This window comes from Cnephaeus nilssonii (genome assembly GCF_951640355.1).
Source record: "Cnephaeus nilssonii genome assembly, chromosome: 18".
Taxonomy (NCBI): Eukaryota; Metazoa; Chordata; class Mammalia; order Chiroptera; family Vespertilionidae; genus Cnephaeus; species Cnephaeus nilssonii.
Genome location: NC_137089.1, coordinates 20,886,586 through 20,898,586, shown reverse-complemented (window position 1 = coordinate 20,898,586; position 12,001 = coordinate 20,886,586). Strand labels below are relative to the sequence as shown.

Sequence of the window (12,001 nt, the reverse complement as noted above, 5' to 3'; positions counted from 1 at the left end):
AAAGGAAGATGTTTGAAGAGACAGACAACGATTAACAGCAGGATATTGAAAACAAATTTTCTTTGATTTATCCTTCTTTGTCTACATTTTGAAATTTTTTTTCTTTGTCCTTAATAACATGGAAGTTTATTAGACTGTTAACCACTTATAAATGGGTTTTTGTTATCTAATGATGGATTTGGTACTCAACTGTTTGCCTGTTTTCTCGTACATCTGAAATGCTCTTATATCCATGATTACCCTTCAGAATTGGAAATACCTTACTCTTTTAAAAATTTTATCTATTTTTTCCTTTTTTATTTACATTTAAATTCTTTATTGTTTGAAGTATTACATATGTCTCCCTTTTCCCCAATTGACCTCTCCCTGGCCACTCCCACCCCCTAACACATGCCCTCACCCCCCTACTGTCTGTGTCCATTGGTTATCTCATTCATCTCCTTTTATAGGAGTCTCATTAACTGGCCTAATTGATGTACCTCAGTACTCTCATAAATACTCTGATGATAGAGAAAGCATTGAAGGTGTAGCCTTTGAAGGTAGGGGACATACTAGCTCTGTACTAGTTGTTTGATCACAGATGATTCACTGTGTCTTTTAAGTCTTATTCTCTCATATCTGAACACGGAGGTACATATATAACTTAACTCCTAAGTTTAAGTGATAAAATTAAACATATAAAACACATTTTATTCAAATGTAATAATAGTTTGAAATGCGTTCTTGAATGAACAAGAGTACATTTTTTAAAATACTTCAATGAAAACAGGAGTTAATCAAGCAAATGATTATGATGTAGATATATTGAGCTAGTAGTCATGATGCTTAGATTCATAGAGATATTTGGGGGAGTGGTATTTAAATTATACCAAATAGGAATCTATCTAATCTGATGGGATGACCTGTTTAAGAGATATCAATAATTAGAAAGATGAAATTTAAAATATGTATATTTTGTAAACATGCTAAAGTATCATGGTTAGAGAGGGCTCTGGGACCAGACTGTCTAGGTTCAAAGTCCAGCTCTACCACATCATAGCTGTGTGATTTAGACCAAATTCTAAACGCCACTTTAAGAGTTTTCTTTTTTATAAAATAGGGATAATTATAAAAATAATTATGTAAATGAAGCAATAAAATAAATAATTTATAAGGACTAATATAATTACTATATGTAAAGTGCTCATAATACTTTCTGGAGTAGAGGAAGCATGGAGTACTTGTTTGTAGTTATGCCTGTATGCCAGGCACTTCTGTTGGTGCGGGGGATTCTCTGGTGAGCCTTGGGGAAGATAGCATTGAGCACATAAACAGGCATGAATGTATAATTCCAAATAGTGATTACTCCAAGAAAAAAATAGCAGGTGTTATGAAGCATATAACAAAAAGTAATGGAACAAGGGTAAAATTAAGGATTTTAAATGTAATCATTCTTACTATGGGATAATATTTTGGCATCTAAAGAATGATTTCTTTTTCCTCAATGTTATAGAATTTTTAAAAATAAATAATTGAAACTTTATAAATTCTACCATTTATTATCATTCTTATATAAAAAATCCTTGCATAATTTTCTTGCATATGTCAGTATATATATATAGCTGCTCAGAGAAGGAATAAACATATTGTCTCTTTTCATAGCCTATCAACTAAGAGTGTGCCAACCTCCACCACCCGTACCCAATGCTGAAATTTTGACAGAAGATGATGAATTTGAAATAGGTAAAGTCTGTTATATTACTTTCAAAGAAAGTACACTGTTAACAGAGGCATTTGCTTCAAAAGAAACAAAAATAAAGAATAGAAACAGCCTGTCTTAGAGGCTCTTTCCTCGATGGTGGGGATTGCTTAGCATTCTTAAGAATGGACAGCAGTGGAAAGAGGAAAGAAGTATTAAGCAAGAAGAAGGAATTCTATATTTCCAGGATGTACAATTAGAAAACTGTGGGAATTTTAATAATATAACTGAATAATGTTGACATAGTAAACTTTTATTATCCTATTTATTTTGGTTGAGAAATATAAGAAAAATATCATTGACTAATGTAAGTTAAATCTTAATATAAAAGCAATAACTATAAATAATTTTACTTGCTTGATACAGTTTTAACGACTGCCTTACCTGTACTGAGCAGATTATTTCTTTCCTACTACTGCTTATATCCAACTGGCATGCACCAGTGCAGTCTCGCTGGTAGTTTACTCTTGACTTCAGTTTTGATTGGTCAGTGCCTATGAAGTACTAGTAGTTCAATATTTTGAATATCAGCCCTACTTACTGTTAACAGGATTTTTATACTGATTAAAAATTAACAGGTGTTTGTATTGCTTTCGAAACATCTGTTAATTTTCACCTTGTTACTCATCTGAAGCCACCTCTGCCTGTTCTTTCATTAACAGGTGATATTATTAGGTATCAGTGTCTTCCAGGATTTTCTTTGGTGGGCAATGCAATTCTCACGTGCAGATTAGGAGAACGACTCCAGATGGATGGAGCACCTCCAGTTTGTCAAGGTACCAATTATTATGATTATTGTTTCCTAAGTATCTATTTTATGTTCAACTCAATACCAGGAATAATTTTAACTATTTAATATTTAACAGGCAGTAAAGAGCTATACAACTCATTTATGGTATTTTTAAAATTCCATTATTTCTCATATTTAATTTTAAACATTTTTTTTCTTCTTCCAAGTTTTAATTTTTTCTAGTTTATTCCAAAGTCAGTTCAACTTAATTTTTTTTTTTTTTTGCCAAGAGGTGGAAAATACGATAAATCACTTTAAATAAAGGATCCAATGTTGATTGCCTTAACTTGAAAGTAGTTTCTGATCTAAACACTACATTCGTTAAACTTGATTGAGCATCTTTAAAGTATGAGGATCTGAGAATAAAAACACAAGTTATAGATGGTCCTGTCTATGAAGGCAACATAGCATAAGGGATATGGCAGGGGGCTATAGAATCATATAATGTGTAACTATTTATGGGGCAGTGAAAGCTTGAAGGGGACATTGCCCTGAGTCATGGGTTCCAAATTACAAGTGAGACTTTCTCTGTTACAATAGAGATGGCCCAAATGACAAATGTATATGTAAAGACACCGAAGTGAAAAACAGTAGGATGTGGACTACAAAGAATTCCCTCTGCTACAAAGCAAGACCATGAGGGACCTTGAATAATGTGCTAGAGTGCAGTGCTCAGGAATCATGTATTGTTCATTGTGTAGCTTCTAGGATCCAGAAAAGTATCTAACGCATAGTAACTAATTATAACTGTGTGGTTAATTCAAATAAAATTATAATTGGATTTAATTATCCTTTTCAGATTTTCTTGGATTATTTTCTTCATTGAGGTTCATTCTGAGGAATGGAAACCTATTTCCTGGGCACAATATTTACTGTTATAATAAGCCTAAAACAAAAGTTATGTTGATTACATCAAATGTGCTATAAGTAAGAATTAACATTTGATGTTCTATGTCATTGGAGTTCTTACAAGAAGATGGAAGTATTTTCATAAGGGGCTTTTACAGTAGCAAAAAGAAAAACTTGTTTGGAGGTATAAGCCAGTGCCAATGTGACCAATTCCATTGCTCTTAGTCAGTGGTTTTAGAAGATCTTAAAGTTGATAGAGTATTTTGAAGTCTATCATGTATATTCCTGATAGTTAGATGTCATTTACTTGGATATCATTTATTCAACTTCCTTTTTTTATATACAATTAATTTGGGGAGGGTATTTATAATAAATTATTTAGGATTCAGATTCAGATGTTTAGACATGTGAATGGAGAAGATAGATTCTCAGTCATTTGGGGGAATTATGCATGGGAGAATTGCTTGGGGAGACACAGGAAGGTGCAAAAAAGCAATTATATACCAGGACATTTTTCTTGACCCTAATATACACACTGCATTGTGGACTCTTGGAGGGGAAAGCTTCTTTTTATATTTGGATCCAAATTTAATAATTTTTAAGAAATAAAATAAATAAAACAATTTGGATAACCTAGATATTTCACAATCCCTCATCTCTTAGACTTCCAACATCTTATTTTTAAAATCCGAATTTCCTATAGGTTACTAATTGCACCTGTTTTTAATCTATCTGCTGTGGAGAATACAAAAAAGACAATACATTTTCATCTCACAATAACATCAGATACTTGCTAACAGTTAATAAATCCTACCTCAGAATGAGTTCATTCTGAGTTACTATGTTAATTAATGGACCAGATGCGTAAGCTAAGTAGCTGACTATACATTTGAGTTTGTGTTTACAAGCTTGCTAAAAAGTCAGTTGTTTGGAATATTTTAAAACTAATCTATATTGTTTTTAGTCTATTTTAAATTATTTGATTTTTTTCACTTTTTCTAAATGGGGATACATTATTATTATTTTTTAAAATTCTTCTCTGGATTCACTTTAAGTTTCAATCTCACAGTTAAAATATGGAAAGCAATTGTAAATGTGATACATTTAAAACAGTTAGATATAAATAAAAATATAATGGAGGATTTCATTTGATGGTTAAAAATATGGGTTCCATCCATTTGAGTCTGAGATTTTGTGGACTTCAGACTTTCTGAGTCTCAGTTTCCTCAGATGAATAATATGGAGAAAAATTGTACACACTTCTTAAAGCTGTTTTGACAAATAAGTGAGATACTACACAAAAGGTGCTTAATAGTATTTAACATAGAGTCACAATCAAAAGTATGTATTTACTTTTAATCTTGATGATTGTCAGGCTTCTTGGTATATGTTGGATTTATGAGAATGGGTTATTTTGTAGATTTTCAATAAATTATGCTGGATCATATCAGTATTTTGAAAGTGATATGGAATATTTACTCAGCTCAGAATATTGGGGCCAAAACCTTATGTAGGACATGACGCTTATTTTTCAATAATCATAGCCTAGAAAGACAGCCCCCAAATAAGTAAATAATTGCCATAAAATTGCTAATGCAGACACAGAAGCATGCATTACAGAGGCTCTGAGAAGGAAATCTGCAGTTCTGCTTGGGTTGATGGAGAGGTTCAGGCATGGTTTTAAAGAGGAGACTTTTCATCTGGGCCTTGAAATGCACTAACACTTCAAATGCAGCGGACAAGGGAATGGCATTTGGAAAGGAAACATGAAGGAATGTGCTGAGTTCAAAAATATCTGATTGAATTAAGATTTGAGGAGAGAATACACTAAGGAAGGAAGGAGAGGGAAAGGAAAAGGGAAAGGGCAAAGACATAGACAAGACAGACAGAGGGGAGAGGGCATAAGAAGATGGGAAGAGGCAAGGGAAGAATGCAAAGAAACAGAAGGAAACAGATGCCTCATCTTTTCATTCTTTATTTATTGTCCAGAAAAGTAAAGCATCCTCTGTGTAATACAAACCATAGAAATCAATACCATAAAATTGTAGGTCCTTCTTCCATCATTTGAACTGCAAGCTTAATACAAGTTGTTCCTTCCAACACATGATTCAGGGTATTGTCTCCTTTCTAGTATTGGACATGAGCAGAGTACCCAGTATTCAAAGTGCGGTTTTCACGTAGGCCTACACACTAACTTTATTGAATGGTATCTTTCTTTGACAGTTCTCTGTCCCGCCAATGAATTGCGGCTAGATTCCACGGGAGTCATATTGAGCCCTGGATATCCTGACAGTTACCCAAATCTTCAGATGTGTGCCTGGAGCATCTCTGTTGAAAAGGGATATAATATCAGCATGTTTGTAGAATTCTTCCAGACAGAAAAGGAATTTGATGTTCTTCAGGTGTATGATGGTAACCATGGTTATATTTATTGGATATTCAGAAATTCAGCCCAAATACTGTATTATGCACTCAGACCTTCAGTATAAAAAAAAACTGCTTATATGATTTTATGTTATATATATTTTTAGAGTATCATCAAATTTGCTTATATGCCATACAAAAATTGTACTTAACTTGGTTATTGTTTTACAAGTTGCAGATTCTTTAGTATGAAATTAAAATGTGTAAAATAAACATTTTCTATTGTGTTTTAAATTATTATCAATGAGGTAGATCGTTTGTGGAGCAATTTCATCATATTTAATACTGTTCTAAAGATATAAAATACTAAAGATAAATTGGAAAATATTTTTTTCAGTTGTATCTAAATTGTTTTATTTTCTTTCCAAAGGACCAAATATTCAGAGTCCCATGCTTATTTCCCTCAGTGGCGATTATTCATCTGCTTTTAATATAACAAGCAATGGTCATGAAGTATTTCTTCAATGGTCAGCCGATCATGGCAATAACAAAAAAGGCTTCCGGATCAGATATATTGGTATGTGATACATATACATATAACTTCAGTACAGATCTCACCTCCATCCTCAGTATGGTTGTGATTAAAGAGCACAGACACCAACACTAATGAATTAGACATGAATTTAAATCACAGCTCCTTCATTGATGATTCTTGAGCAATTTATATATCACCCCCTCTCAGTTTCCCCATTACTACTTGGTCCTTTGATTTTTGAAAAGATTAAAGCACTTAGAATATTTATGTCTTATATAAGTTAATTATAAATTAAAATCTGACATTTTAATGCTTTTTCCTAATAGATTTATTTCTTTTGAATTCTCACACATAAATACTGTATATCTGATCTATTTAATAACTCCTTTAAATGACAAGTTTAAACAAAAGATAAAAATCTTTGTTTTCATTATTATTTATTGATTTGTGATACTTTCTAACTATATAAATATTGAAAGAGAATGATGAACACATTACTTAAAAACTTTTTAAAAATATATTTTTCTAGTCATTACTACTTTTCATTCAGTAATATTTAGAAAGATATGGGCTGAAAATACTATCAACATGGAACAGTCTTTTCTAAATGCCTTTCTGTTGATAAGGTCTACTGATACTGAATCAATAATTTTCTTATCAAGTAAGTATACATAAATAGTTCTCCACTATGTGCAGGTTGTATTCCATTTTTGTTGCTATCCTATTCATGTCAGATGCCATGAGTATATGCTCCATAAACGAATACTTCAGAATTAGTAAGTCATCTCTTTCTGTACAGTGTTAAGATATGTTTCCCTAAGTCATGGGTCATTATTAATTAGCTCAACTGAAAAATACTTTCATAAGTATTTTATAAACAATTGTGACATAACAGTTCTAGTCATAGACTTAAATGAGTTTTCAATTTCAGTTCTAAAAATATACTCAAATTTTACTCATTAAGATACATTTGTATAAGTACATATGTACAATAAAAATTTTCTGTCTATCCACTTTGATTTTAAAACCATCTGATGATAGTTTGATTTTAATTTATTAATAATTTGTCTTTTGCATTTTAGAAGTAACTTATTACTAACACCATATTACTATGTATAGGTTTTATCCTACAATAGATTTTTAAAAATGTTTTTAGGCATGCAAAGGAGAAATATTATAAAAATATATAATTCAGTCATAATATATGCATTAGTCCTTAAGATTTTTCATATTTGAATCTATGTTTAGGTCATTTGAACAATATAAATTTTTGTATTAATGTTGTGCCCAAAGATGGCATTTAAAGTTGAGCACATTAAATTATATTTTTAAAGACCATAATAACTTAAAGAGAAACTATTCAAATCAAACAATTGTAAGCATTAGATTATGTTCTATAATTTATAACAAATTTGGATATAAATATAGTGAGAGCACCACTTTTAACCCCCAAAACAGTTTGACATGTTGAATAACTATGTATTTTTCCTTTAGAAGTGATAGGCTATGACATAAATATTCTAAGTCTAATCTATTTTCTACCATTTATCCATAAAGTCTCATTTTTCTCAGATGCATATATTGAAGTTTCAAAGGGTAAATGGATTCTGCCAGGCTGAATATTCTCAAAGTACATATATACGAAAAAGCCATTTGACATTATCTTGTGACATTTCAGACTTCCGGAGATGAAAAAAGTTTATTTTATTGGCTTTTTAAAAATCTCCATATGTAAGCACTTTTGACAGCATGGAAACTCTTTAATAAACTGGGAGAAAGGATTATGGGATGTAGGGGATCTTTTTTAGACATCAAATGCATGATCTAACATGATATAGATATCCGGAGATAACTTCAAAGTGACATGTAAACAACATGCTCTAAAATATGCCTACCAAGGCTGTGACATTTAGGCCCTTCAAATGACAGGAAATATAGCTTCCAAATTCACTGAAATATTTGTAGGGCTTTTCAACCTCTAGGTTGTTAAGAAAATATGACATTTTAATTTAGAAGGCATCTTGGGTGACAATAAGAATTAAAAGAAGAGTCCAGAGATTGTTATGTCTCATAAAAGTTATGTCAGTAGATTGTCAAGAGGATAGCAAATAATCGGGCTGGTGTGACTCAGTGGTTCAGGGTCGATCCATGAACCAGGAGGTCACTGGTTCAATTCCCAGTCAGGGCACATGCCTGGGTTGCAAACTTGATCCCCGTAAGAGTCATGCAGGAAGCAGCCAATCGGTGATTCTCTATCATTGATGTTTCTATCTCTTTATCCCTCTCCCTTCATCTCGCTCTAAAATCAATAAAAGCATATGTTTTTTTTTAAAAAAGAGGATAGGAAATAATATCATCATATGAAACAAAATTCACATGATGGCCTATCTTTAAGTCTGGTATTCACACATAGATTTTTATACTTCTGGGTTGTAAAGAAGTTCTGGTTAATTAATTATACAGTAATACTTTTTTCTTTTGAAAAGCTTTCTACTGTAGTACACCAGAATCCCCACCTCATGGATACATCATCAGTCAGACAGGTGGGCAACTTAATAGTGTGGTCCGCTGGGCCTGTGACCGAGGATTCCGGCTTGTTGGGAAAAGCAGTGCCGTGTGCAGGAAGTCTTCCTATGGGTACCATGCATGGGATGCGCCTGTCCCTGCTTGTCAAGGTAAAGTATTTTATTCAAGAAAAGATAAATCCTATCTAATAAAGAGGGAATATGCTAATTGACCCTCACGTCATTGCAAAGATGGTGGCGCCCACAGCCAATAAGGAGGGAATATGCTAATTGACTGCCCACCCTCAAAGATGGCGGTGCCCAGTCCCCTAGGCCCCCCAGCTTCCCAGGGCTGGCCTGAAGCACAGGCAAGCCTCAGCTGTTGGCTGCCCAGCTGTCCAGCGATGCCCAAGGCACAGGCAAGCCTCAGCTGTCGGCTGCCCAGCCGTCCAGCGATGCCCAAGGCACAGGCAAGCTCTGATGGTGGCTGCCCAGCCGTCCAGGGCCGCCCGAGGCTCAGGTAACCAGGGACCGGCCAAGGCTTGCACTGCCAGCAGTGGCAGCAGCAGAGGTGTGATGGGGGCGTCGCCTTCCCCTGATCACCAGGTCACCTCCCGCCCCTGAGGGCTCCCGGACTGTGAGAGGGGGCAGGCCGGGCTGAGGGACCCCTGTCCTGTGCATGAATTTTCATGCACTGGGCCTTTAGTACATTAATAAAAGATTAACTCTTCTTACTTCTTAATTTGGAACACTGTAATTTCCAAATATATAGATATTCAGAAGCATATTATTGATGCTTCTCATAAAAATAAGGCTTAAAAACATAGAATGATAAATTTGAGAATTTGACACATTGTTTTAAATTCATTTGTTGTAGTGTGGTTTATGCCTTTACTCTATTCACTGTTATACATACTTTGCTCATACATCTACCACTTCCATTACTTTGTTGTCAGAAAATGATTGACCCTGAGCTGGAGAGTGTTACTGTGGAGTCTGCAGAAAGAATAGAGAGGATAAGAGAGGCCAAGTTCACTGACGACTTTCACTCTGAGTATGCAAAAATGTACTCTTAGAGCCTAACACATTTAAAAGGGGAAGATATAGCTAACCACCCCATTATTTCTTCTTCACTGTTTAGCTAACTCAACAGAGATATCTCTTTTATTTTCATTTCAATTTTGTTAAAAAGTGAGGCATGGTTTGAGCATTGCATACTGCTATAGCAAACAGAATGGCAAGCTACTTAATAAACAAATGGCACATTTTTAGAGCTTTGTACTAAGTCTTGTTTTAAAAAGTTGTTGAGTCTCTTATAGCTAGGTATAGACATAAAGACAAATTCAGCATCAAGAAGATCTTACGTCATTGGAATTTGAATATTTTTAATTATTTGACATATCACATTATTTTGTCAATATGACATTTCATTTTATATTTGATTTAGTCTACCCAGAATGTGAAGGTGTATATCACAACTATGAACCCTCAGATTAAAATATACATAACACTCTTAGTTAATAAATAATGGTTCTTATTTATAATCTACTTAAGGGAGATGATTTTTATAAAATAAATAAAATGTAAAATAAAGCAATTAAAATTTATTAATTAAACAACAGCAAGTTAAAGTGAGCCGAGAATATATATTACCTGACTTCCAAAATGGCTTCACATACTTATTAAACTGTGATTTCTAATTCATGAAAAGGTAAATCTCATAGGCATGTATAAATTAATGAGAAATGAATGAATTATTATTTCTTTGTTTTATTGATGCAGGAAACATTAACCACTTATTAGAATTCTGAGAAGTGTCATAACCTTACTGGATTGCAAACACTGAAGGTGCTGACTTCATGTAGAGTATATATTAATAAATGTGAAAATCTCTGCTTTCCATTGACCAATGAATAGCAGGAACATTTACCAATTCTTAGTATTAAATAATTTCTAGGAACTAGTTTGGTAAAAAATCTTTGATCTCATAATTTTAGAATCAGAAGAATTTAAAATATCCTACCTAATTATAGACAAATATGCAAATCAAGCAAACAGCAAAACAAAGGTCTCTATGACATGCACTGACCTCCAGCTCAACGCAGGAGCTGCCCCCTGGTGGTCAGTGCGCTCCCACAGGGGGAGCCCTGCTCAACCAGAAGCTCTGAGCGGGGCTCACAGCTGGCGAGCACAGAGGCGGTGGTGGGGGCCTCTCCCGCCTCTGCGGCCGCGCTAAGGATGTCCGACTGATGGCTCTTAGGCCATCCCCCAAGGGCTCCCAGACTGTGAGAGGGCACAGGCCGGGCTGAGGGCCCTCCTGAATGCACGAATCTCGTGCACCGGGCCTCTAGTATATAATAACCTCTAAATCATATAGAATTTGAATAAACATTAAAATAAATTTAAATAAACATCTAATAAATTATTTTTCTGTTTCTATGATTTTTTTATGTATGTATGTATTCTAGCAATTTCCTGTGGGATTCCTAAAGCTCCAACAAATGGAGGAATACTCACAACAGACTACTTGGTAGGAACCCGAGTTACCTATTTTTGTCATGATGGATATAGATTGTCATCTAAGGAACTTACCACTGCTGTATGTCAATCAGACGGAACTTGGAGCAATCATAACAAGACCCCTCGCTGTGTTGGTATGTGTGCTACTGAATATCATCATTTGTGTTTCTATTGGCATCTTACATGATTTGAAATTATATGTATTGTTTAAGTTTTAGAACTAATCCCTGAAATCTTGAAGGATGATATCTAAGAGGAAAAGGTAATTTGGCTATCTTACAGAACAAAGTTTCAATTAATTTGCAAAAAGTCGTCCATCAATCAACATATGTTTTAATGTACAGGGAAAAAAATGTTTTAGGCTTTCATTAATAAAATTGTATTTCAGTACATCCAGCCCTGATTTTTAGAAGGATAAATAAATCTTCTGAGATGATTCATAATTTTTGACTTTGTTAGTATTCATTAGATTACTTATATTTAGAATATTTTCCATTGCTGCCATTACTACATTAAAAGGTAAATGAGTATTATGTAATGGTAATATAATATACTTCTGGTAAAATATTTGGTAGCAAAAGGATTAGAGAATGTTTGGGTTAAATAAGCTCTTTAATTTGTCTCTGTATTTTGATTTTTTTTCCTTTAGTACTAAAATTAGCTGTGATTTCATTTAAAATGAGGGTTGTTTTTTTTTTCCA

General features: G+C 33.7%; 1 protein-coding gene across 3 annotated transcripts in view; it reads left to right on the top strand.

The window, feature by feature from the left end:
• CSMD3 (CUB and Sushi multiple domains 3) overlaps positions 1-12,001 on the top strand; it is a gene marked incomplete at both ends in the record, with an annotated part of 911,147 nt that overhangs the window by 822,800 nt on the left and 76,346 nt on the right. For all 3 annotated transcript variants that reach the window (XM_079795927.1, XM_079795926.1, XM_079795925.1), the window contains 6 exons: positions 1,642-1,722; positions 2,401-2,514; positions 5,601-5,789; positions 6,172-6,318; positions 8,763-8,951; positions 11,249-11,434. In XM_079795927.1, the coding sequence (XP_079652053.1) occupies positions 1,642-1,722; positions 2,401-2,514; positions 5,601-5,789; positions 6,172-6,318; positions 8,763-8,951; positions 11,249-11,434 (906 nt within the window). The remainder of the gene's footprint in view (positions 1-1,641; positions 1,723-2,400; positions 2,515-5,600; positions 5,790-6,171; positions 6,319-8,762; positions 8,952-11,248; positions 11,435-12,001) is intronic.